The following is a 27,920-nucleotide window of genomic DNA, read 5'->3' as shown; positions in this document are numbered from 1 at the left end:
TGCAGGCAAAAATAAAATAAAATAAGGATCAAAAGTAATCAAAGCAACATTTTTATTTTCAATTTTATTTCCAACTTAAAACATAAAGCATAACATACCAAAAGCAAAATTAAACCAAACTGTAGCTGATGTCCAAGCACTGCAGTACTCATCTGATAACAAACCTTTTTCGTTGCCAGGAAAAAAACTGAATGTCCTCCATCCTCCCCCAAAACCTCCCTGTGATCCAGCCCAGAACCTGCTAGAACACCACTTTCCAATACCAGGAGAAAAGCATAACTTAAAAAAAAAAAAAAGGCAACAAAAAAATTTGCTTGCATACATCAGTACTGATAAAACACTGACAATTTCACCAAAGCAATGTTTAAACATTACAGGATGCAGAATGCTAGAGAAAACCAACTCCATGATCACATTAACATAAGCTAGGTTATAGATACTTCAAATTGCAGGGTAGGATGAACACTGCATATCTAAATGGCTCATATATAAAATGTAGAATTAAAACCCAAACATACACTATAAGTATTACATTCCCCTATGTTTAAGATACTGAGAACAATTAGTTTTTAATACAAAAGTTTGGTGAATTTGCTACTGTTCCATTATAGGACAATTAATAATGAATGAGACTACATCAACTTCACTAGAATTTAAAGGTTAAATTTCCTTTATGCACATCTATTAAAAGAAGTAACTTTAAGTTAACGCCTTGTTTTCAGATAGTACTCCTTTCAAGGTTTTGTGGACATAAAGGACATGTGGACAAAATACAGTATAAACTGCATGAGCTAAACAGTAGCAAAATCACTGTTCAATTTAAATGAATAGTAGCAAAAACACTGTTGAATTTTAAAGTCAAAAAAATATATAAAAATAGTAGCCTTAAATGGCAAATTTTCGAACACCAATGTTTGTAAAAAAAATGTTTAAATAGTAATGTTTCTCCAAAAATATATATTTATTCTATTTTTTCTATTTGTAAGAGTTTATAAAGGCAAACACACACCTGCAATTGAGGTAGCAAAGCCAAATTCACAAACTTTGGATTAAGAAAAAATACCTTTCCTATGTTTTAAGAGCATCTTCTATACAATATTAAATGAATTCTAATTGCTTCAAAATTTTTAATTCACATGTATTACTTTACAAAACTTAATTTAAAATACTGAAAATGTTTTTGTTAAAAAGCTACTTTAGTCCTGACAATTATCTCACATTCAAAATACTGTACAGAAAAATCTGAAGTCACCATATATTACATAAAAATAAGCTATGTATGTACATTTTCAAATGCAGTTTCAGAAGTTGAAGTTACGCCAACTGCTACCAATGGGCCTCTTTAAACAGTGTCTGCTCCTAGCCTGCCATCACTCTCCATGTACAGCGAATTCCTTTAAAAATCACATAACTTGTAAATGATTTAAAGAGAAGCAAATGAAATTGTTTTCTTAATACAATGAAACACAAATGTATTCTAAATGGAACAGTGTTTTCACTTAAGAAAAACCAACTGGCAAAAGGGAAAAAAAATCAAAATTTGGAATTAAAAACTATAAATATCAATAGTATTCTTTTCAGTGCATTTAAGACTAGCTTTGTTGGTTTTTTTTTTCAAATTTTTAAGGATTGAAAATTTCCTATTAAAAGCAAATTCTAACATTGTTATTTGTATAGTTCCTGACATTGTTATTAATTTAATAAAAATACACATGGCTATATTAACAGACATACTAGTTGGCTCTAGAGTCCTGACTCAAAACTTAAAGATCCTGTCAGTGCAATGAGAGTTTGGATTTTTTTTCCCCTGTTTTCACAAATGGAAGCCTAAACAATGGGAGCATTTTTAATCACCAGAACAGAATCAGTAAATGTACGGGAAGATTCGGTAGGGCACTCGCTGGCAGTATTTCTCCCACGCCAGGCCGTACTTCTTCTTACACTGGTGCTCATCGCGTGCTTCTCGGTGGACAAGCAAAATGGTGAAGTAAATCACATAGAAATAAGGCAGGATGTGATTAAAACCTGTGGAAAATAACAGTCAAAAGCATTGGACATTTTTTTTTCCCCTACACTGCAGTTTTTCCTGCCTTTCCTCAAATTCTCTAAGAATCAGTTTTCCAGAATCTATGTACTCTGTGTAGAAAAAAATCAGGCACAGTTTAAAACTCAAAATTTTTTATTTGTAGAAGTTCAAAGTAAAACTTCAGGCTCTGTGAATCCCAATTCACCACAGAAACGGGGTAAATAAGTTGTTGCATAGACAAAAAAACAGAACCCAGCTCAGGAGGAACTCAGCAGAGGCAATCCCAACCCACCACTGTCAGCAGAAGACTCACGCTGACCCCTGCTCACTCTGTCCCAACTAAAGACACACACACATCTTTCAATGGGCTGAAATGCTTACCACAAGGCAGGGACCATGCCAGGGCCATGATGAGATCACCCAAGTAATTGGGGTGGCGAACAAAGCCCCACCATCCAGAAACTAGAAGATTTTTTCCCGTAGAAGTATGAATGGTTTTTAAATCTATATAAAAACAAAAATACATTTTTAATGATCTCTAAAAAAGAGACATAAAATCCTCATTCAATATACATCATACAAATATAAACTACTACTTACGAGCAAGCTTTGGATTAGTGGGATTTTTCCGGAATTCATTCTTCTGAGAATTTGCACACCGGAAGATTACATATCCACAAACTGTAATTTTAAAATAGTTTTTTGTTAATTTAGATATAACCTAATACATAAAATTATCTGTAATTTCTCTCAGAAATTATTTCAGGGCTCTGAGGAAATGTTCAAAGCAGAGAACATTCTGATTTTTAAAAACAATTTGAAAACTCTCAAGCCCAGAATGTCAAAAAGCAACTCTTTAGAAATCTCTCTCATTATATACCTTAAAGGCAAAATGCAATCACATCCCCAAATAAAATAAAATCTAAGAAAGCCCACGACAATAAAATCAGTGCTAGAGTTTAGTGTAAGTTAGTTTTGATACCTAACATGAACACTTTATTAATAAAATAAACACCAGCTTAGAACCAGTACCACTTCAAATCTATGTGGAATCCCACTGCAAACCTACAAGTTAGTAGCTTTATTTAAATTTCAAAATGTTGACATCAACAGGCCCTGACTTACCTATTGTACTGTCAGTCCTGAATAAATAGAAATACATCTATTCCATATTTTTAGCTTAACTGTAAAATATATAATACTGCTTTGAATAACACACAGGCACACTTGATACAGATAACCAAACCAATGGTGAAACCAAATCTTTTTTTTTTTTTTTTGGTACCAGGGTTTGAACCCAGGGGTGCTCAACCACTGCCCTTTTATATTTTATTTGAGACAGGGCCTTGCTAACTCGCTGAGGCTGGCTTTGAACTCATGATCCTACTGCCTCAGCCTCCCAAGCTGCTGGGATTATAGGCATGTGCCACCAAGCCAGACAAAACTAAATTTTAATTTTCACCTACAACTTAGATTTCTTCTTTTACCATGGACACTGTTTAGGTTAGCAAAACGAGCTATAGATGAATGAAGTTCAATGCTTATCTTGCACAGCCTCTGGTGGAGGAGTTTAATAAATGATTTAATGACAAAGGACTAAAGAAAATCCATCCTGAAGTGAAATGTATGACTGGGCCTGGCAGCCTTCCAGCCAAAGCTAAACTGGACCCCTCACTTCCCAAACTCGCTTCCCTCTCCCCACCACTCACCCTGCTGACATGCTCCCTGTCCATCTCCATTCCATTATTTTTTTCCAAGCAACAGACCTTTCTGGCAATGGACCTTTATTTTCCTTATTTATGGGTGGTGCTGAGGATTGAACCCAGTGCCTCACGCACTAGGCAAGCTCTGCCACTGAGCTACAACCCCAGCCTGTTCCCACTAGTCCTCGGTACCTAAAACTCCAAGCCCCACACTGGCGCTCACCCACATGCCTCAGGCCACAATGCGTCTTTTCTCCTGTGAGAATATTCTGTGAGCTTTCTGAGGGCAAGACCAATCTTCCCATTTTTAAAATAACGACTCAGAAGAGTAGGCACTCAACAGAAAAAATAAATCATGATTCAAATTTTTAAATTTCAAAACAAGATGTTTTGTTTAAATATTATGTTTAGAGACCTACTAAAGAACAGACACATGAAGCATCCATTGTCTGCACAAGATGCAGAATCTTTTTATTACTCATCCATCACAAATCACTTCAAACCTGAGCTAATCATGACCATTTAAAATGGCACATTACAAACAGGTAGATACTAGGGCATAGCAGATTTGGCCCATAGCACATAGTTACCCAGAAGCTGAGCTTAATACTCACGTTTCAGAGCAATAATCCCAGCAGCTACAGGCCAAGACACCTCATGAGGGTGAGTGACTAAGTAAAAGGCTTGGAAGCTATAGATAAACGGAACCCACACCAAATCTCCAAAGGCCAACATAAATCCAAACCCATCATGGATGATGTCCATGGTCGTCAACACGGCTTCCTGTAAGGACATAGACAGGGGAAGGAAAGAAAAAGCTTCCAAGTTTAAAGTATTCAAATACTGTGCTAGTATTGTCAAATATGAAGGGCTCTGGGAGGGCACACCAACCAAAATTTTGTTAAAAAACAGGGAGCTATGATTCCCCTGGCCTGCACTCTGCTGTGCTCTACCCCTAGTCCACAGCCCTGTAACAGCAGACCCCAAAGGGCCCCTCCACCCACTTTCCCCTCCTCCAACCACAGATCAGCCCTGCCCCCTGCAGCCTTCCTCCCTCCACTTCTCAGATGCCCCTGCTGCTTTACTTGTCCAGTCTCTCTCCACTGAACCATAACCCTCCAAAAGTGGGGACCATGTTTTCATCTTTGTCACCCCAGCACAACATGGAGAAGTGTTCAAAATGTGTCTGAAGAAGGAATAATGAAATTGCCAGTTCCCTTTGTTTCAATTCCAGGGGCACCAATCTAATTTCTGATCATCACCTGGCTTTTCTTTCCTTCCTTCCTCCCAGCCCCACTCCTCTTCATTACTGGGGACTGAACTCAGAAGCATTCCACCACTGAGCAACATCCCCAATCCTTTTTCATTCCAAGACAGGATCTCACTAAATTGCCAAGGTTAATCTCAAGTTTGCAATCCTCCTGCCTAAACCTCCCAAGCAGCCCACCCCATCTGGCTTCTCATATGCATTTTCCACAGAAGAAATAAGATACCTGGTAACATGGTCAATTGCTTCACCCCTCCTGGTAAATTAACAAAAGTGCAATCCTCTCTGGGGGGTTGTCTAGCATGAGCATATTGCTAGAGCCAGATCACCTCAGGACCTGGACCCAGGCAATCCAGACACCTCCAATATCAAACTCACCCAGCCTGGCAAAGGAGACCTCTAAACTTCAGTGTATGCTCCTGATGTAGAAAGATTAGCTAGTACAAGCTCTATTGAAGGATCTGAGTTCTAGTTTTAAAAGAAAAGAGTGATACCTCAAGAGCTTTATTTTGTCCCTAGAAAGAATGCAAAAAGATATCAACCCTCAAGACCTGGATCTGGTCTCCTGGTACAAAACAGGATAAAGGCGGTTCTTTTAAAAAGGGACCAGACAAAAGCAGATGCGGATAACAGCCAGGGCCCAAGAGGGTGGAAGTGAGAAGGACCAAAGCCTAAGCACCCAATGCCAGGTGGGCAGGACTCTCAGGGGCACCCCTCCTGGAGCCTCAGGACAATCCCAAGACAGGCTCCTCCTGTCGTGTGTACTTAAACTGGCATTCTCGGTTTTTCTTAAGGTGAGGCAGTTTCATATAGAGGAATTTATACCAACTGACCTTTCAAGAAAGCTATTAAGCATCTGCTAATTACCTGTAGCTGAAGAAAATCATAAAATCAAGTCCCTTCCTGGAGAAGCTTGACAGCTGAGACAAGAAGATACACAGCGAACAACCTCCCAGCCCAATCCCCCACCCCTGGGCTCTGTTAATGTTGCCTTAAAGAGCTTTGCCTTATGATGCAAAAGATTTCCAAATCTACCACAAGACAGACAGCATGAAGGAAAGGGCTGGGCATATAGCTCAGTTGGTAGACTGTCTACCTCACAATCCCCAGCACCACACACACAAAAAACAAACAAAACAAAAAAAAGAAGGAAGAAACTAGAAGGAATCATTACTGACAACCAATCAAAAACAAATCTGAGGTGAGATAAAGCAAAAGTGAATTATCATTTGTGAAATGTTATCTATGTGTTCCTCAGGAGCTACTACATCACAGCAGACAGACCTACACTGGCAATACCAAGAGTTACTCTTTTAATTTCAAAAGCACACTTTATTTGGGGTGGATCTGGAATTCATGCTAAAGGACTTGAGTATCGAAGGCCATCACCGTCTCCATAGCACACAAAGCTCTGAGCAGAGTCTATGCGAAGGGGTGAGGGAGTTCAACAACAACCTGTAACCAGGGGTAACATCAATCCCTCTACTTATAAATGAGGTTTGTGGAACTTCAAAGAGGTCCTAATCCTCCTAAAGAAAAGGGGGCTGGGGTTATAGCTCAGCGATAGAGCACTAGCACTTGCACTTGCCTAGCACGCGGGAGGTCCTGGGTTCCATCATCAGCACCACATAAAAATAAATAAATTAAATAAAGGTATTGTGTCCATCTACAACTAAAAAATGTAAAAAAAGATGAACAAGAGGATTACCAAAATATCAATACCAAACTTTCAAACTCAGTCTTTATGGTTCTGCATGGAAAGCCAAAATTAAAGATCAGCCTCAGGAGAGGGTAAGGAAGGGGAGAAGTGCTGATTCCAAAATATCAGCTGAGTGTCATAAAAACTTATTTTGGGACATAAGAATGTAGGCCTGCCAATTTTGTTTTTAAAACTGAAAGAAAACTTGTAATATGGAGAAGGTGATTGCAAAGATACCAATAAATATAATAAAAATATATCTAACATAGGGCTGAGGAAGAAATGCTTTCTAAAAGAAATATGTTCAGTTGAGACAGAGAAGACCAGCAAAACATTTAACAGCCTTCATGCCACAGAAATCATTAGTGGCCTATCAATTATGAGAATGGCCACAAGTTGGAAACAACTTTTGAAATAAAGCTGGTCTCCTCAATGTATCTTGATTTCTGATTTTATAATCCATCTGGTTAGAGCCTCACTTTCTATTTTGAAACATGAACAATATATAATGGGGGAAATATTGTTCATGTTTCAAAATAGAAAGTGAGGCTCTAACCAGATGGATTATAAAATCAGAAATCTTCCTCTTTAGCTTCCTCTTGACAATCCAAAAACACCATTCTAATTAAATGATTACCAATTATCTCTTGACAATCCAAAAACACCATTCTAATTAAATGATTACCAACTTCCATGTGATATAGTAATTAAACAGTTAAATTTTAGTTATGTGAATCGGTCACTACTCAAAAAAACAGATGCCAAGATCTACCAATTTTAAATACTTACAATATTATTTTTAAATAAACACTTGCTGACACACATGGATATGTGGCCAAAAGCCTAGAAACCCGACATCGGCTCTGCTCAGTACAGCAGCTCCACGCCCTCACACAGTGGCACTTCCCACCACCTCACAGCAAGCTGGAGGAGGCTGGATTCCCCCTCTTTGTGTGCAGACAGCAAGACTCCCAGAGATCAGGTCATTCACCCACTGTCAAAGCCACTGGACTCCAAGGCCTGGGCTCCTAAAATAAATTACCTCGTTCCAGAGGGCGTCCACCACATATAGGAGCTGGAAACTGTTAACCAAAATCATTGCCAAGGATGGAGCAGCACGGTTCTGTACTTTCATTTCAGCCAAAAGCATCACTAAGTTAATAACCACCTGAAATAAAAGAGGGAAATATAGTTTCAAAGGACCTCCCCAAGATGCCAAGCACTACACAGAGGAAGAAGGAACTTCCCAGCCGAGAAGCCCAGCAGACACTGCCCTAACCACGAACCCTCCACTGGGGATGAGGTATCAATACCAGGAACCCCTGGCCACAATGCACTGAGGATATAATGTCACTTCTGTGATGCTCTTGCCAAAATGTATAACCTCACTCCAATCATGAGAAAATACTGGACTAACCCAAAAGGAGGGACACTTATAAAATAACCAACTAGTATTCTTCAAAACACTGTCTCTCACTAGAGACAAGCAAAGACTCAGCAACCACTAATGTTAACTTGCTGTTACCAATCACCATACTATGGTAGATCAGATGTTAACACTATGGGAAGGGGAATGAGGACAGCAAGAGACCTCTTTATTTTTATAACTCTACTGCAAGTTTGAAATTAGGCTTTTTTTTTTTTTTTAGGGCCAGACACGGTGGCGCACACCTGTAATACCTGTGGCTTTGGAGGCTGAGACAGGAGGATCAAAAGTTCAAAGCCAGCCTCAGCAACAGGGAGGTGCTCTGCAACTCAGTGAGACCCTGTCTCTAAATGAAGTACAAAATAGGGCTGGGGATATGAATCAGTGTTCGAGTGCTCCCAAGTTCAATCCCCCGTACCAAAAAAAAGGCTTTTTTTAAAAAAGATAAGGAAAATACATTTTTTCCTTACATTAATTCATCTACACTCTCACTTTCCTACATAAAGGTAAAATGATTTCAATAAAAATAAAATGAGGCGGCTGGGGATGTGGCTCAAGCAGTAGCGTGCTTGCCTGGCATGCGTGCAGCCCGGGGTTCGATCCTCAGCACCACATACAAACAAAGATGTTGTGTCCACCGAAAACTAAACAATAAACATTAAAAAAATAAAATAAAAAATAAAATGAGGGGCTGGAGTTGTGGCTCAGCATTGGTGTGCTTGCCTTGTAGATGCAAGGCGCTGGGTTCAATCCTCAGTACCACATAAAAATAAATAAACAAAATAAAGATATTGTGTCCATCTACAACTAAAAAAAAATATATTAAAAAAATAAAATAAAATGAAAGGGGCTGTAGCTGTAGCTCAGTGGCAGAGCACTTGCCTAGCACAGTTGAGGCACTGAGTTCGATCCTCAGCACCACATTAAAATAAACAAGTAAAATAAAGGAATGCTATCCATCTACAACTACAAAAATTTTTAGAAAAAGAATTTTAAAAAATAAATAAATAAATATAAAGTGAAAATATTACAGAAAACACTTTGTGTTAAATAAACAGAATATGGGGGCTGGGGATGTGGCTTAAGCGGTAGCGCGCTCGCCTGGCATGTGTGCGGTCCGGGTTCGATCCTCAGCACCACATACAAACAAAGATGTTGTACCTGCCAATGACTAAACAATAAATATTAAAATTCTCTCTCTCTCTACCCCTCTCTCAAAAAAAAAAATAAAAATAAGAAAAATAAACAGAATATGGAAAGCTATATTCCTAAAAACACAGTGCCCACTTGTTACTTTAAAATTATCTACATTTCTTTCTAAATGCAAGAAAAATTTCTATTATTAAATTAAAAAAGTAAAAAAGGACATACCCATCCAATCAATCCGGGACGCAATTCACAAAAGTATTTGAGATCAAAAGCACCAATTCGAGGATTTAATTCACGGCCAATGAAGAAATCATAGACAGCATTTCCTGAGAACAGAAAAGATTTTACCCAAACGGTGTTCCAAACGAGGCTCTAAAATAGCCACCTATTATCCAGGGGTCCCAATTCAGCTGCCTACAAGATCCTAGGAAAGTTCTGGTGGTAAAAGGTAGGAGGATCCCACAGTACGCAGGGAGCTGGGGATGCAGCCTCAGCAGAAGGGCACAGACTACACCCTTTGAAGGCCCCCATTTTGAGGGAATCAGAAGTTCTTTAAATGTACAATTTTTTAAAATAAGCAACTTTATTAAAAACGCTTAAACAGTTTAGATCAGAATCAACCAAAGTATTGACTATTTTAGACAAAATAATGTTATAAATTGTGATTCTCAAAAGTTCACAAAAGTATTTATTGTCATCAAACAACTAAAGGAACAGAAAAGTATAAGAGAAAAAAAATTAATATTTTCTTCTAAATTCATTTTTCTTTAGCTTTTTTTTCCATCTTTTTGTTTTTTTTATATTTATCTTCTTTTCCCATAAAATGAAGCTAGAAGGGTAACGTGGGGGGTGGGGGGCAGTCATCTATTCAAGTCTAGAAATGGCTGCAGAGGGCTCTGGCATTCATCTAACCCACGATTCACCACTGCTCACCAGCGCTGGCAGGAGACAGTTCATCCTTGGGTGCTTTCCAAGAGCGAGCGTAGAGGTAAATACTCAAGATCACTGAAAAAATAGTGGCTGCAAGGGCAAACTGAAGGAAATGGTTGTACACATAATAAAGCTCAACACCCCAGAAGAGAGATGTTCCGATGGCTGCAGATGTCAAGATAAATGCATAGAATCCTTTAAGAGAGAAAAAAATGGGATGGGGGGGGGGGGTTATATTAACCCAGGGCTCACATAAAATTTACATCATTATATAACAATGCAATTTGTTGATTTTGGTTCTGGGGTTTATTTGGTTAGTTTGGTTTGAAGACAGTGTCTCATTATGTTGCCCAGGCTGGTCTGGAACTCTAGAGCTCAAGAGATCCTCCCACCTCAGTCTCTGAGTACCTAGGATTAAAGGTATGCACCCTGGCACCCGGCTAATGCAGTATCACTTGTCTTACTTTCATGATTCTGACTAAATAGACACAAATCTACAAATAAGCAATATCTGAGGTGTAATCCTCAATACCATAACTCTTGTACAATTTTTCAAATATTTTAGCATATTTTTTATTTTTCATTATAAGCAATCATTATCTGCTTTTAATTAAGGGAAAGCTGAAGTTCACAGAAATTCACTGTTAAGAATCTCAAAATGCAGGGCTGGGGTTGTGGCTCAGTGGTTGAGTGCTTGCCTAGCATGTGCAAGGCCCTGAATTCAATTCTCAGCACCACATAAAGATAGATAAAATAAAGGTATTGTGTCCAACTACAACTAAAAAATTAAAAATATTTTTTAAAAAAGAATCTCAAAATGCATTTAATACAAACTCTCAACCCAAAATCAGATTTTTTTTTTTTTTTTTTCGTGCTGTAGAATGAACCTAGGGCCTTGTGCATGCAGGGCAAGCACTCTACCAACTGAGCTATATCCCCAACCCCTAGATGGCTAAGTATTAACAGAGCTTGGCCATGCACATAAAATCTAATGTCATTACTGAATGGTAAGGTAATTTTAGTTGTTGTAAATTATAAGTATTTATACTTGAATTAACTTGTCAATAACGGCTTCCAAAGGTTTTAGTCATATTCTACCATCTAGAACTAACATTCAAGACCCCCACCCTCAGAGTGCAATCAAACAACCCTCTGGTAAAGCTGGGGTGTGAGGACCTAGCAGGGACATTCACACACACAGCCAGATTAGAAAGCAGCCTGGAGACTCCTTGAACTAGTCCTGTTGCCGCTGACCCATACAGAGAGACACCGTGAACTATTTTGTCTTTTGGCTGGAGAAATAGTTTTGCTTATGGGAGCCAAGTGCCTGAAAGCTAAGTCACCAAATTGGAAAAACATTCAAACACAGAAAAGAAGTAGACCTTATTTACACTAGAATTCTAAAGTCAAAAGCTTTCATAAAGTGAAAAAGTAATTTCTAATTTATTTACTATTTATGTCCTCATTAGTTTATTCCCATGAATATTTTTTTTTGTTTGTTTGGAACAGTTTATTTGTAATCTCCCCAAACTGGAGAGAGCCTAAGTGTCCTTCAACTGGCACATGATTATATAAACAGTGGTCCATTCATACCATGGAAAATGCAGCAATAAAAATTCAAAACCCTCAGTGACCACAGCAACTTGGATGACTCTCCAGGGAATTACGATGAGTGAAAAGAGCACATCCTACAGGTGACCTACTGTGTGAGTTTGAAGTGACAGAATTTCAGAAATGGAGATCCCATGAATATTTTTAACTTTAACTTTTAAATATATTCATTCAACTCCCATAAAATTTAAAAGAAAAGAAGTGGTGGATTAAAGCAGTTTTTTTGCTCTCTAGCAGCTATGTGGATTAAAAATAATTATTTGAAATTTCTTAAGTGGCAAAATCTTATGAAAAGAAATTTCTTAATACTGCAACTAGAATAACCAGAAGAGGAAGGTTTTTTTCCTTTTTATTAGAGCTTATAGTTATACACAGTAACTGAGTTCATCTTTTTAAAAAGACATATAAATGAAAATATAATCTCCTCTACTTCAGTTTACTCTTCCTCCCCACCCTTTCTCTCTATTCTCCTCCTATTTCTTTGTGATATGATTCCCCTCCCTTTTTCCCTTATTTTACTCTAGCTTAGAGCAATCATTCCTAAGAGATCAGGCAACTAGACCAGAATTCCATGTCCAAGTGCTAACTAAGTCTCTGTGCAACACCCCTCTAAGGGAAGGAAACAAAAGCAAAACAGCATCACTTAGAAGGAAATAAACTGTATCCTAGAAAGAAACCCACAGAACACTAATATCCTGAGACCTGATAGCAAAAAGTAAACCCATCTTTCCCCAGACTCCACTTCACTGGCAGGGAACACACAACCAAAGAGAAGGGGAGTGTCAGATTCTAAAATTTGTTCCATTAGCAAGGAGTTTGGTGAAAGCGAACAAAAAGTCTGCCAGCATCAGCAAACAAGTTTTAAGCACCCACCAGCATCTGGCACTGAGCTACAATAGATGCTTCTCATGACATTAAAAGGCAGGAGGCATCTAAAGTATCTTTGCTTCCCTTTTCGAACCCAGTAAAGTGATTTCAGATAGACTAGATGCTGGATAAAGCACTAAACAAAAAATATCCAAAGTTAGAAAAAAGCATGGACAGGATAAAAAGACATTCAAACAGATACAGATAAGGGCTGGAATCATAGCTTAGTGGTAGAGCACTTGCCTAGCACGCAAGAGGCCTGGGATTTAATCCCTAGTACCACACACACAAAAATATATACATACACAGACCAGTTCCTGACTTAAGTGGTTCAACTTACAATTTTCCCACCTTACATGGTACAAAAGCAAAAAACATTCGGTAGAAACCATATTTCCAATATGGATCTCTTCCCAGGCTAGTGGTGCTATTCTCTTTGGTGCTAAACTGTGCCAGCAAGCCAAAGCTCCCAGTCAGCCACGCATCACAGGGTGAATGACTGCCAGGCTCCAGTGGACTGTAACTAAGATAGGATGTTAGGTAGATTTGATGTATTAAATGCATTTCTCCTTCCACTATTTTCAACTTAAGATGGGTTTGTGAAAACATAACCACATCTTAAGTTGAAGAGTATTTGTAATATAGTTCCCAAGAAAATAAAAACACTCCATTTAGTCTAGTAAAACACTCATTAAAAGATTATGACATAGACACGTCATAAAATCAAGTTAATGGTACTTTATCAAAGTCTTCAAATGGCCAAGTTGGACTGATCCCCTCAGTATATACTCCTACACCGCGGGAAACGCCCAGACCAACAGGGGGCGACATCGGCCCATTTCTCAAGCTGCTACGTGGGTCCACGTCATCCTGCCTTGGTGTCCACATCTGTGAGCACCCACTAGTGCCCACTCATCTACTGGCACCAAGAGAGCAACAGGGAACACAATCAAGCCTCAGCCCACACAAGTACTTTCTAGCGTGGGGACCCCAAAGAACAGATAAATACACTGATGTGGGAAGGCAAACTGCCAAGAGAGAACAATAAAATAGGGCAAGGGAAAGAAAGGGACCTAAAGGCTTCTCCGAGCAGAGATGTAACAAAAGTAAAAAAAGTAGCTATCAGACATTTGGGGGAAAGTTTTCCAGGCAAAGGCACAAATTCCAAAGACAGTTCAGACCCAGGCAGCTGGAACCAAGTGAGCAAGGGCAGGAACAGCTCCCAGGGTCAGAGTGGCCAAGATGCCCACACCATCTCAGGCCATGGGAGTGCTTCAAATGATGAAACCCTAGACAAGTACAGTATTTTAAGTAGTGCTAATGCTGCTAAGAAAACTAAACTGTATATTGTTATATTGTGTGCATGTACAAATATGTAACAACAGAGTACGGCCAAAGCATAGTCCTATGCGGACATTTAAAAGGGTATTTTTTTTTTAATATATCTTAAGATGTACACTTGTGTCAGCCCTATCAAAAGTAATTAAAGCCAGACGGTATAAAGGAAGGGTTCTTGTGTGAGAGTGCATAATAATAATGATGATCACAAAGGATTCTAGAGTCACAGGTTTGTCCTGAGTCAATCTGAATCTGATCTCAGACATACAAATCTACCTAACCTCCTCCGTAGATTAACTCAAGCTGTTTTTCACTGACATGATTGAGTTACTGTCTTCGTGGTTTTCAGAGTCTGGCTGAAATACTAATTCCTTTTGTGCTAATAGTTTACAAAAAAAAAAAAAAAAGTAGTAGTAGTAGTAGTAGTAATGCTTTTCCTGTCTTGTTTACTGTTGTCTTAGCATGATCCCTGCCATATGATGCCTTGACTAGTTACCCACCAACTGCCACCATGGACCTCTGGGTCTGCCCTGATACTAAATACCAATAACTGTCCATGCCCCACCTGATAGAGGTCATTTCCAGCAAGAGACAGCTTGGAGATGTTGTTGCTCACTTTCCATAGAAATGTAGAAATTGACAGTGGGGAAATGTAACAGTGGTCCATTTTATGCTTTGACTATAACCCTTGCTGCTCTGCCACTGTAACATTTCTCTCCTTCTTGCCCTCTTGCTCCTCCTCTTCCCTAATTTTTCCCCCTCCCTAATGTCGGGGCAAACAGGATTACCTTTCTTCTTTATCCTAGGCAGAGTTATCTGTCCTTGAGCAAACACCCACCACAGGAATGAAGTAACTCAGAGGATCACAGAAATGACTATCTCCCAAATTAACAAGTGAGTTATACCTCTGGACAGACAACTATAAAATGTAGCCTTTGAACCACCTCTTTAAAACAAAACCCTTCTTGGGGCTGGGGTTATAGCTCCACAAGGCCCTGAGTTTGATCCCCAGCACCAAAAAAAAAAAAAACCACCCTTCTCCCTGATGGGCAGAATCACAGCCTCTGGGACAGGAGTCCCCTATGTTTCTCCTTTGCTAGCAAAGCAGTAAAACTTTTTTTTTTTTTTTTTTTTTTGAGAAAAAGGAAAAAGTAGGTACAACTATAATGCACCAATAAAAAAATGTGGAAAGAAAAACATAAGAAAACTAGATAACAGGAACGACTGAGGTGGCTGTTACTTTTCATGGCATAAGTTTTATACATTGGCTGCAGGTATAAGTAGTTTATTTGTATGTCCTTCAAAACTGAGAGATAATTTTCTATTGATTAGTGTAATCAACTGTGATAGTTTAAGGAGTGCAACTCCTTAAATTTTCAAGTCAACTTGAGTCATTAAAAAAAAAAAATCACCATTTAATCTATACTTGAGTCTTCTTCCATCAACAAGAGGGGTTCCTTCTGCAACCTGAAAAGAAAAAAATGTTTAATTAAAAAAAGTACATTACCATCCTTCCTATGTATTTTGATATAATCTTCTAATATAAATAATATATCTTCTAATGTAAGTATGTAGTCTTCTAATATCTCTTAAATTTCACTATGCCTAAGAAAGATATCTCTTAATAAGAAAATACAGTAATTTGTTGCAGAAAAATCTTAATGGCAAGTCCTTTGATGAAGCAATCCCACCCTCAGGAATTTATCTTAAATATAAATAGAATTAACAACATCTCAGTGTACTAAGAACACTGCCAACAACCACTCTTCCCAAACCATCCTATGTACCACAAGACTGAACGTGCTTAAATACCTTTACATCTGGGGGCTGGGGATATAGCTCAGTTGGTAGAGTGCTTGCCTTGCATGCACAAAGTCCTGGGTTCATTCCCCAGCACCAAAAAAAAAAAAAAAAAAAACCTTTACATCTGATGAGTTCCTACCTCAAGAATCTTCAATTGCTTAAGCCCCACCACTCACAAAACAGAGTACAACTGACTGTCTCACATTTGCAAGGTCCTTGCAATCAGGCTCTGCTCTACTTATTTGTCTACTATGTCCAGTGTGCTACTTGGTATTATGCCTGCATAACTCAAAAGAGTTGTCTGTTACACATACATATATGCTCATCCAGTTAATAACTCCATGTGATTCTTTTATCTCTAATAAGCAACTGTGAGCATGCTCCACGGACTGGAACGTTCTCATCTTTTTACCTGGCATTACTCACAGCACACAGCACAGTGATTCCCACAAAGTACTCATGAAATACAGGACTTGAACTAGATGAGTGAAACGTCCACTTGCCCAGGGACAGCCACAATGCACTCCCCAAAGTAACTACTCAGAAATGTAGTTACTCTTTTAAAATGTAAAATGCTAACACAGTATCATGTGCCTGTAGCTTTTTTTTATTTTAAAGAGAGAGAGAGAGAGAGAGAGAATTTTTAATATTTATTTTTTAGTTTTCGGCGGACACAACATCTTTGTTTGTATGTGGTGCTGAGGATCGAACCTGGGCCGCACGCATGCCAGGCGAGCGTGCTACCACTTGAGCCACATCCCCAGCTCGCCTGTAGCCTTTCATTAGCTATCAAAAGGAATCCAAGAGCAGAAACACATAAACTGTCTTGAGATCATAGGATTAGCAAACCCCACCTGATAATGTCAAATGATCCTTATCTATTAAAGGTGTTTAGTAAATATTGTCAGGCCTTAGCCTGTGAAAACACACACACACACACACACACACACACACACACACACACACACTGGTACTTTTTAGTCACTTTGGTCAGTGTGTGGGAGGGTATGTGTGTGGATGGATACATAATTTTATCCACTGAAACTGCTTTTCTTAATAAATCATCATCTAGTTCAAACTAGCCATTCCCTAAATTAATCCGAGTTTGACTGCAGAGTCTTATTCAAGGTTCATTGGCACAGCTGAGAGCCCACAGCATTCAGTCTGCAGCTCTAGCCCAGCACTGGCACTCACCACCCCTAACAGAACTGATCCTTTGGTTTACAGTTGGCAAACTTGCAGAGCCCTAAGAATAAGATCCTTAAATAAATTATTTATTGCTTAGGGAATCTCATGTTCCTTTAAATATATTTAAGTCAAGTACTCTACTGAAAGAAGAGAATGTTACATTTAGCAATGGGAACAAATTTAAAGGATATTACATGAGTTTGAAAAGTACATAAAATGTTCTTGACAGTGAGTTTCTGAAAGGGATAAAAATTAAAAACTCATCCTATTTTTTTTAAAAAGTAAAAGAGAGAAAGTCCATTGAACTTAGCTGCCTAACAATTAAAAAGCCACACCTGGAATGACAAGTACTGAGGGTAATACTGTTTTCTGAGCTCCCTCCACCAAGAGTCAGGCTAATTTGAAAAATAGCTTGTTCTTTTTATTTGGTTTGGAAAGTTACACAGGAAATTTCAATCAGATTTTTAAAGCTCCATTTAATAAGCAAGTATTCTAGAGCACAGGAGTAACTAAGGAAGTTTTGGTGACTATGTCCAACAACAGCTTAAAACTAGTATAAATTGTCTAGAAAACATAAAAGAAAGGTATGGAAAAATCTCACCATATTATGCTTTACTAGCAAAAACTTACCTTCCCAATTGGCAACAAGGAGAACAGAGCTTGAACAAAAAACCATAGTAGGTAGATTCCACATACTCTGGTTTCCCATAAGTCATACAAATTTGGCAAAGGAGGGGGGAAATTCAGAAGACTGGGATCTTTCTGTTTACACATCAACAGCAACAGGAAGAGGAAGACAGGCAGGCCAAGCATGATGAGGGTCACACCTGCAAATAATTAGTGAACATTAAAGGTTCAAATTTCAATCCAGTTTATTTATTTAGTTTAATAATCACCATGGCACATGCCTGAAATCCCAGTGACTCAGGAGGCTGGGGCAGGAAGACCAAATGTTCGAGGACAGCCCAGACAATTTAGTGAGCTCCTGTCTCAAAATAAAAAAGAAATAGGGCTGGGGATGTAGTTCAGTGGTAGAGTGCCTCTGGGTTCGATCCCCAGTACCCACCCCACTCATAAAGAAAAAATCATTTGGGCTTCTTTATGGTCTGAAATTAATTCCTAACATACCATCAGTAAATCCTAATTTCTCCCTGTCACCTCCAATAGGCAAGCAACCACTGACATTAGAGTAACAAGAAGAGTACAAAGCTAAATTCCACATCAGAAATTAAGCTCTAAAATGTTTAACCTCCAGGGACTCTAAGAGCAAGAAAAATGAAACACTAGCAAACTTAAGATCAGAACATCATAAAATATTCAGTCTAATCTTAACAAAAAGACTTTATATCCCTAAATTTGAAACAACTAAAATACTGTTAAATTCATACATTCATGAAATGTGCCCACAGATATTAAGTGATGGCTGGACACGATCTCTAAGAGACCAGTTGGCCAAGGGTTATAACTTACAAAATATAAAGCAACTGCATCATGCAGGATTTTAAACAATTTAGCCAAGAAGTATTTTCTTCTACTAGCTCATAAAATGTCATTGGTTCCATCTATTTAATGATTTCAAGGCTCTGCACACTTTAAATCTCTGACCCTCATATTGAACCTGTCTAGCAGGTAGAGTAGAACCATGACCCCATTTCATGCCTGCAGCTTATTCCCACTGCTCCTGCCAAAGTCAAGCCCTGCCATCTCAGGTCTGAGTATCAGGAGCTCTCTGTTCCTAATCGATCATCACCTTTCCTATACATAGCTCTCAGGTCAAACTTCCTTTATCACTTCTTTGAAACAGCACTATATTTCTTTGCTCAAAACCTATCAATGGACAGACTGCTGAAAGTTTCAATACAACCACTCTAACATCCTTTCTACTCCATTTTCCCCTGCTCCTAGCTCAGGCCTTTGCACTTGCTGTCCTCTGGAAGGCTCTTGCCCAGTCCTGCCACCTCGCTCATTCTCCCACCTGCAGAATTCTTCAGAAAGAAGTCTTTCCAGAGCACCTCACAGCAACTACCACTCACCCACCGGCTGCCCTCCTGAAGCCCAGTACTGATGCCTACCAGGTACTCCTCCAAATTCCAAGTCCTTCTTCTGTGGGGTGGTCACTTCAAAGGTTCTTGGTGATGTGGGTCCTTTAGTAACAACTTTTTCTTCCTTAGAATCTATTTCTTTTAATTTGATCTCTTCTCTTCTTGGACGAAGACTATATTCTGTTGATATATAGCTACCATCTTGTGACAAAATGAATCTTTCCTAATTAAAAAATAAGTAGTATTAAATATCTATAGTGAATAATGACCACAAATTCTACTACATTAACTAATTTAACATTTCAATACAGCTATATTCAATAAATTTGTTAAAATATATTCCTTCTTGGGGCTGGGGTTGTGGCTCAGCGGTAGAGCACTCGCCTAGCATGCATGAGGCACTGGGTTCAATCCTCAGCACCACATAAAAATAAATAAATAAAGATATTGTGTCCACCAAAAACTAAAAAAATATTTTAAAAAAATAAAATAAAATATATTCATTCTTAATTTTAGGAACTGTAGAACAAGAGTATAAAATATTATGATTTCCAATGTGCTTCTGGAGGGAATGTCACTTGAACAAAGAAAAAAAAATTACCCAGTATGAAGGAGAACATTTTCATACCTGTGTGTTTTTACGAGGTATATCATTCCTCTCAGTGTGTTCAGGCTCCCCATTGTATATGCTGATGCTGTTTCCAAATGGCTTCTACATTGAATATAAAACATTTTAATCAAAAGAACTGGGACTTAAAAGAAACATGACGGTAACCAACAAATTACTGCTGAAAAACCAAGCAATAAAATAAGTCAAAGGCTTATTTCTAATCCTAGAGAATTTCAGCCTCCTTTTATTAAAAAGGAAGAGGGAAAATAAATTGTTTAGAAGACTTTCAAAAGATTGGACCTTAAGGAATAGAACTGTACATAGATCTTTCACCTTCAAATGTAATTTGACTGTAAGTTATAATTTCATTGTCAGATACTCTAATATCTGTTGTGAGGGGCAGATAAAAGGAAAAATTGGAAAATTAGTTCCATAGTAGGTCAGTTTAAAATAATGAGGAAAAAAGGGGCTGGGGTTGTGGCTCAGTGGTAGAGTGCTGCTTGCCTAGCATACACGAGGGCACTGGGTTCGATCCCTGGCACCACATAAAAATTTAAAAAATAAAATAAAGGTCTTGTGTCCATCTACAACTAAAAAAAAAATTTAAGAAAAGGGGCTGGAGTTGTGGCTCAGTGGTAGAGTGCTTTCCTCTCATGTGTGAGGCTGGGTTCAGTCCTCAGCACCACATAAAAAAAATAAACATATATTTTTTAAAATGAAGAAAAATATATTCATTGTCCCAAAATAGCCAATAATGGAAAATTTAAAAACAGTAGGTATACATAGACTATTACTAGTAATCTACAAACTGACTATTTTCTGGATGTTACTATTAGTATTTACTTAACCTTAAATTTCCCCTTTCTACACATCCCTTTTCTCAATTCAGCTTCTTAAATTTTTTATCAGACTGAACAGGGGATGTGATTTAGTTTACAAAAGATTTTTCAGGCAATGTGCAGCTGAAATCTGTGACTCTGCTCCTTTATACTAATAAATCCCCAACCCCCCAAAAAATCCAAGTGTATCTTTGGGGAGAACAGTTGGCAAAGTACAGTCTTAATACAAAACCAAGTTCTTCCTGAGCAATGATAACATTCACTACATACTTAAGTTTACTAAAGTGCCACTAAGCCACTTAGCAAATAAAATCACTTAAAAGCTACTCTCAATTTCCCAGTTTTTCAAAAATCCAACATATAATCTAAAGTAACCATAAACATAATACTGTAACACCACTAGTCAGCTCTGAATTCTGTTGACTGCAAATTACTTCTCTTAGTTAAACGAAAAGATTCATGGAGATGGAATACTGGATACAATGAGGCAATTACTGCTGAGCTACACACAGTAGACCAGGGCTACTACACACAGTAGACCAGGGCTCTCCTGGTGAGGAGCTCTACTGGTAGGTATGCTCTTATGTCACTGGACTAGAAAAGTACACAGCAAAAGTGTAAGTCCCTAAATATTAATAACGAAAGTGTAACAGAAAACAATGTGGGGGGTGGGGACTGGGATTGTGGCTCAGCGGTAGAGCGCTTGCCTAGCATGTGTGAGGCACTGGGTTTGATTCTCAGCACCACATAAAAAAATTTAAAAAATAAAGTTATTTTAAAAAAAAAGTATTAAAAAGAAGACCCTGCGGAGATGGCTCACTGGTTAAGGATCCCTGGGTTCAATTCCCTGATACCAAAAAAAAAAAAAAAAAAAAGGAAACTGACCTTTTCAGTTTACATTGCACCTGTATTATTTATGGTATATCCATACTTATCATACAAACAAAAAGTTGTGGGAAAATAACACCAAAGAGTTACTACCAGTACTTTATAAAGTTTTAAAAATCTGACTAAAAAACAGTATGGAAATAGTCTAGTTCTTTAACATTATTAAAAGTCTGTGCATCTTATACAGAAAAGAGGTAATATTAAGTGAATGGAATATAAGATAAATTTTACCGTAACTCTTAAAATATTTTCTACTTGGTCTATCAATTAAAATATTCGTTGTACAAAGTCTACAGGCTCAACACACCCTGATATTTCCAAAAACACACTCTGTCATTCCATTGAAATGATCATCTCTGAATAGGAAAAGTGGTCAAATATAATGATGCCGAGAGAGGAAGAAGATGCCTCTATAACATGGTTTTGTCTCATCATTTCATACATGAACTAGTAAACATGTATTGAGTTTTGGCCAGGCATGGTGGTGCACACCTGTAATCCCAGCAACTCAGGAGGCTGAGGCAGGAGGACTGCAAGTTCAAAACCAGCTTCAGCAATTTAGCAAGGCTATAAGCAACTTAGTGAGGCCCTAAGCAACTTAGTGAAACCCTATCTCAAATAAAAAATTTTAAAAAGGGCTGGAGATGTGGCTCACTAGTTAAGCACCTATGAGTTCAATCCATGGTACCAAAAAAAAAGTATTAAAACTATATCCATTTCAAATTTAAACATTACTTTTGTAAAGACCATAATATTGGGGGCTAGGGTTGTGGCTCAGTGGTAGAGCACTTGCCTTGCATGCATGAGGCCATGAGTTCGATCCTCAGCACCACATAAATATAAAATAAATAGATATGTGTTGTGTCCATCTACAGCTAAAAAAATATTTAAATAAAGACCATAATATCAAATAACTCTTCTTACAACCTAACAACATTCTTTTTTAAATATTTGAAAGAACCATATTTTCTATGTCAAACACTTGTTTTCTATATAACCTTCCACAGTCATCACCTTAGATTTGATGTCTCACTAATATTTTAATATTATTAACTGCAAATAATTTGAGTAAACATTTACATAAAGGGAAGAGACAAGATTTGGGACCAATGACATAATGTGTAAGTACAAACACAAGTACCAATATGAGTGGAGTCAATTTTACTTCCAAAATTTCCCTCCTTGTTTCCTTAATGTCAGGCTGGTGGGAAGCAGAGGTGGATCTTCGGGAATTCTTAGGTGTTCGACCAGGGGATCTGGAGCGTGATCTTGACCTACTGCCTCGGCTGCCTCGGCTCCCTCGGCTCCCCCGGCTCCCACGGCGTCTGGAGGGAGAACTGGAAGTTGAGCCACTTTTCCTTTGCTTAAAGGATGTTAAAGGCTAGAGGGGAAGAAGGCAGCAAAAATCTTACCACAAATCATAATAGAGACAGTCAAACCAGAAGAGGACAACAAAGCCCATTAAAGGCTACCACTAACTCTATAGCCACCATGGGAGATCTCAGGATCTGAGAATCAGTGGGATGGGACCAAGAAACATGCTGCAATAATAATCCAGTTCTTATGAGACAAATGCAGCCTCTTCATCCTTAACTGTTCTTTGAAGGTATTTCCACGAAATGCAAATGTTTGCCCAATTAGCTGCATATATTCTCAATAACATATTCAAAAATAGGTTATAGGGCTGGGGATAGAGCTCAGTTGGTAGAGTGCTTGCCTTACATGCATAAGGCCTTGGGTTCAATCCCCAGCATTACCAAATAAATAAATAAGTGGAAATAGGTTATAAATGACATTGATTAAAAATAGGATAAGACAAAAGAAATTGTATTCAACCAAAAAAACTAATCCCACTAAAACACACTCACGCCATACGTGGAAAACTCCAGCCTCAGAATGGATCAAACCCAGAGACAGTCTAGGTAAAGGTATGTCTTCCCCAGGAGCCTACAGCTTCTTGGAAACCAGGCCCAGTGCCTCATTCATACATTCCCAGAGCCAAAAACAATATGTGACCCAAAGCAGGAGTTTGATCATGTACCTCCCAACAGTCAGGTAGACTACCCTGAACTTAGAAACTGTACCTATAGTTATTCCCACTTCCTGGCAAACCAAAGGAGCTCTTACCTTGATATCACTCTCTTTCAATTCAAGTTCAGTTCCATCTTTGTATTTGACGGTGTAAAGCTGGGATTTGCCGTCATGGCTCAGAATTTCTACTTCATAATAAAGTGAACTCCCAGGCCACCGACCTCTTACCACTTCACCATCAGCAAATTTCCTACTTGGCATTTTCTAAAATTAGTCTAAACAATTTTAAAGGAAAAAAAAAAAACTGAGTCAATAGATATGCTTATACTTGTCTTTTTTCATAGGTTGATCACTAAAATACAACTTTCCAGAATTGTTAGCTTGTCAAGATTTTAGGGCCAAGAAGGCCTCCAAAGGAGAGAATGTAACAACTCCTTAAAGATGAGAAAACTGAAGTCTGCAGATAACTGTTTTGTCCTAGGGCACAAAAATGTGAGTGAAATGGCAGGACAACATAGAAGCTGTTCTTTCAGTTTCATTGTATCTCATTTGGAATCACTACATAAAGGATGACCTGACCACTGTAATACATGTAACTGACACTAAGGATTAATAATGACAACTCATAAGAGGCACCAAACAGTTTTACTATGCAAAATGCTGTCCACCTATAGTCATCAAAAATTAGGGCATGATCTTACAAAGGAAACATTTTCTGATTTGTAGGTCTGCATTATCTTTCAAAGGTTTAAAGAATACATTTAATTACATTTTTAATAAATTACCTTACTCATCAGACGGAAAAATAATTCCAAATCTACAATGGAGAGTAAATTTGGGGTTTATTTCATAAAGTTCAAATCTTAGAACTGAAGACCAAAAGCATCACAAGTAACTGCACATCAATCACCTACCTAGACCAGCATGGACCAGGGCTTCATCCAAGTTCCTCTCTCTTCAGACTATAGCAGACATCAATCCCAGTGAGAACATTCTTTCCCACTACATCAAAACACCATCCATGAAGTCTCATTTACATTTCAAGAAACCACAACCTTCAAGAATTGCCGTTTTTTGCCCCTCTTTTTGAAATATCACTTGAGGGTTGGGAGCTTCCAGCTCCTAGATAGTGATGTTTCTCCATCCCTTGACCAGCAGATTCACAATTCCAATGACAAGACCAGTGCTTCTGACCCATCTCTACCACCAAATGAAGATAGCAAGAGAAATGTGTTCTCTCCCTCTGCGTGTCACCAACTAAGCAATTCTCAATATATCATCCAAGCACATAAATATACATTATTCACCAACTTCTAACAAGAGCTGTTACCCAACAGTAACAGCAACAGAAAGTTGCATTACCTACCCCTTTTGAGAAAAAAAAAATCTTTCCTAAGTACATTTCTTCATTGTTAATCATGTGAGAAAAAACTTAACAAGCTTCACCAGTTTAGATAGACTGTCTCTAAATTGGTATATGAAAGAAAATGCAAGTACTTATCTGGTGATTAGAGGATGTCAGTCAATTGGCACATTAAAGAGACTGCTTTCTTCCTAATACCTGAGATAGCATCACTGAGATAATAAATAGGTTTGGGCTTTCTTGGGGAGAGAAGAACCCAGAAGCTTTAGGAATGAAGTCAGCTCTGGCTGAGGAGTCACCTAAAAGGCACTTGGGAAGGGGGAGGCACCTGTGCAGAGGAGGAGGGGCACAAAAAGGGAAGGTGATAACAGCAGCTTTGCCAATTTCAACACTGAGCTCAGAGCCTCCAAGTACAAAAAAAAGAGGAAGGAAATGTGCCCTCCTTCCTTCTTCTCTTGTGCCTCCCTCCACCACACTCTGTCAAACCTCCTTTATTAGTAGTAGTTCTCCTACATTGGTCAACCAAGTTGAAAAAGGACAAGTATGCGTCAAGCAACACTTTATAAACTTTTGAAACGGGACTTTCAAGACTTTGGGACTACCTGAATGCATTTTAAAAAGACACTTGAACAGATTCTTTCTGCCCCTTTTGAAAATTTCATTCATTGGCATTTTTCCATTGCACCTAGTATATACCATATTAACAACATCTGTGCAATTCTGAATATAGGCCAATGCCAAAAAGGTTTTTCTGTTATCAATGAGATATATATTTTTAGTTCAATTAGGACATCTGGTGGGTATCTTTTGAGTCTCTAAGCTTAATTTAAAACAAAACAGAGACTTAACAGGGCTGAGAATGTAGCTCAGTAGGAGAGCTTGTGTTTAGCATGCACAAGGCTCTAGGTTCATCCCTGTACTACCAAAAAAAAGAAAAAAAAAAGACTTAATTGAAAACTGAGGCTTGACAGTGGTCTTTCTTATTGTGGTGGGGAAAACAAAAGAAGCCAGCAGGATCCTTAGGAGATTATTTCTTTTCTATCAATTTCCAAAAGTTAAAGACAGAAACATTATGGGCATCCACACTTTGCTTAAGATCCACACCCAAATGCCAAATGTGGTGCTATGATGAAATCATATCTTAATATAATCTCCTGCAAGAGTGAAATAACCAGAATAGGATACAAAAGATCCAAGACACTATGGGTCATTATGCATATATATGTGTCATTAAGCTCTCACCTAACAAAGTCAAGATACACAGATAGGCCTCCAAGGGTTTCAACCAAATGCATTTGCAAAGATTGTTTACCGAACACAGTGTCCTCAGTCTTCAAAGACCAGACCAGTGTCCTCAGTCTTCAAAGACCCTCAGGCTTTTCTCTTTAAGCCAGATGCTGGCTGACTTCGGTGTCAATTGGCACTAGAATCCTCACATATTTCAGTTCCAGTGTGTTACTAGTTATCAAGATGACGATTCCCTGCTGCTATTCTCTACTGATAAGTGATACAAGGGTCTCTGGTCATCTTTCCTTCACTTTTCCAAATCAATCTAACTGCAGCAGAGAAAAAGAAGTTCAAAGGAAGTTTGTTAGCGCTCCTTCAATACCTGAGCCCACTAAAGGCTTAGTAGGTAAAATGCAAACAGGAACCCATGGCCTTGCTGTATGCCCCTGCTAAACCATGCCACAGAAATGCCACCTTCTCTTAGGTAATGCAATCTTCCCTAAGTAATATGCAAAGGCAACTCACTATTCCCTCCTACTCATTCTTTCCCCTCCCCCCCAGACAACGGTCAAAACTAAACTTAAACCGGACTTGATACCCAGGGGTCCCACTGCTCTTCTCTGTACAGTGTGTAACTACAGACATACACGCGTTAATGTACAAAGTCCAAAGAAGTCTGTCCACTCTGGCTTTGCCCAGGGGCAGTGCCTCACGCAGCAGGTGTGTGAGCATACTGGCTGCAGGCTGAACCACTGAGTCGTTCACACAGTGGTCCTGCCTAACTACTTTGTCCTTGCCCAAAAATGGCCAGGCACTGTGACTCCTCTTCAGACCTCCTAATCTCTTTGGTGAAGCTCCTGAAACAAGGCCCTCTACAATCAAGTGCTTACTAAGTGCCCCTTAAGTCACTGGAAGTGCGAAATCGGTTGTCACTATGAAAAGAACATTTTTAAAGCCTTAAAAATGTGAAAAAGCAGGGGCTGGAGATGTGGCTCAAGCGGTAGCGCGCTCGCCTGGCATGCGTGCGGCCCGGGTTCGATCCTCAGCACCACATACCAACAAAGATGTTGTGTCCGCCGAGAACTAAAAAATAAATATTAAAAATTCTCTCTCTCTCTCCTCTCTCACTCTCTCTTAAAAAAAAAAAATGTGAAAAAGCAGGATCGTGCTTTAGCAAGAACATGCCAATCTGCCTAAATGTCTGTTTTTCAGACTGTCCGGGTGACAGAATTCAACGTTTTTCAAGTGAAGCCCTATAACTCGCCTTAAGTCATCAAATTGTCCTGTTCACAACTGTCCAAGTCAGTGACAACCCGCCCCACTCAGAGCCAACTTGTGCACCCAACTTCCCGGTCCTACCGGGCCGCCGCGCCATCCCTGCCTCCCGAGAGGCACGAGCGCCAAGCACCCGCTTATCTGTCTCGAGGCGCTCCCTGGAACCAGACGCCGGACGCGTCGGGGCGGGACAAAGGGTCTCACCAGCCCTCCCCGCCAACACCGTGTCACACCAAAGCGCGCGTCCAACATGGAGGGAAACGTCCGCAATTTAAAACCCGCAGCACCATTTCCGCAGCCAGCTGTCTGGCCCGGCCCGGCCCGGCGCGGCCCGGCGCTGCTGCAGCCTAACCAGCAGTGGTCCCAATAGACCAACAGACCGTCAGACCGTCAGACAAGGAGGAAGCCAAGAGGCGAGGAAGGAGGACGAGGCTGCCGATCCAGGCCCAGTGCCCAGGAACCCGGACCCACCGGGGGTCTTACCCCGCTACCCCTCCGAAGCCGCACCGCGGGCAGCGACAAGCTGGGAGTGAGGCGTGGGTCGGGGTACTCACCTGCGCCGGGACCCGGCGGGAGAGTTGCCCAGCAGCCACCCGGAGGCGGTTCCGCGCGCGCGACGCTGCCGGGCCGCGCTCTCG

General features: G+C 39.3%; 1 protein-coding gene across 1 annotated transcript; it reads right to left on the bottom strand.

Moving 5' to 3' along the window:
• Positions 1 to 35: 35 nt before the first annotated feature.
• Positions 36 to 27,920, bottom strand: Lbr (lamin B receptor). The gene is made up of 14 exons (XM_026405763.2): positions 27,837 to 27,920; positions 23,514 to 23,692; positions 22,528 to 22,767; positions 19,678 to 19,761; positions 19,080 to 19,272; positions 17,638 to 17,834; positions 15,429 to 15,483; positions 10,204 to 10,395; positions 9,493 to 9,596; positions 7,738 to 7,863; positions 4,344 to 4,512; positions 2,627 to 2,707; positions 2,408 to 2,530; positions 36 to 2,025 (listed from the first exon to the last, which is right to left on the bottom strand). Exons 2-14 carry the CDS (start codon positions 23,676 to 23,678, stop codon positions 1,865 to 1,867), a joined length of 1,890 nt encoding a protein of 629 aa, XP_026261548.2. The 5' UTR covers positions 23,679 to 23,692; positions 27,837 to 27,920; the 3' UTR covers positions 36 to 1,864.

The sequence above is a fragment of the Urocitellus parryii genome, chromosome 9 (assembly GCF_045843805.1).
Source record: "Urocitellus parryii isolate mUroPar1 chromosome 9, mUroPar1.hap1, whole genome shotgun sequence".
Lineage (NCBI taxonomy): Eukaryota > Metazoa > Chordata > Mammalia > Rodentia > Sciuridae > Urocitellus > Urocitellus parryii.
The sequence above is the reverse complement of the archived record's forward strand: the minus strand, read 5'-3'. Positions and strand labels throughout refer to the sequence as shown.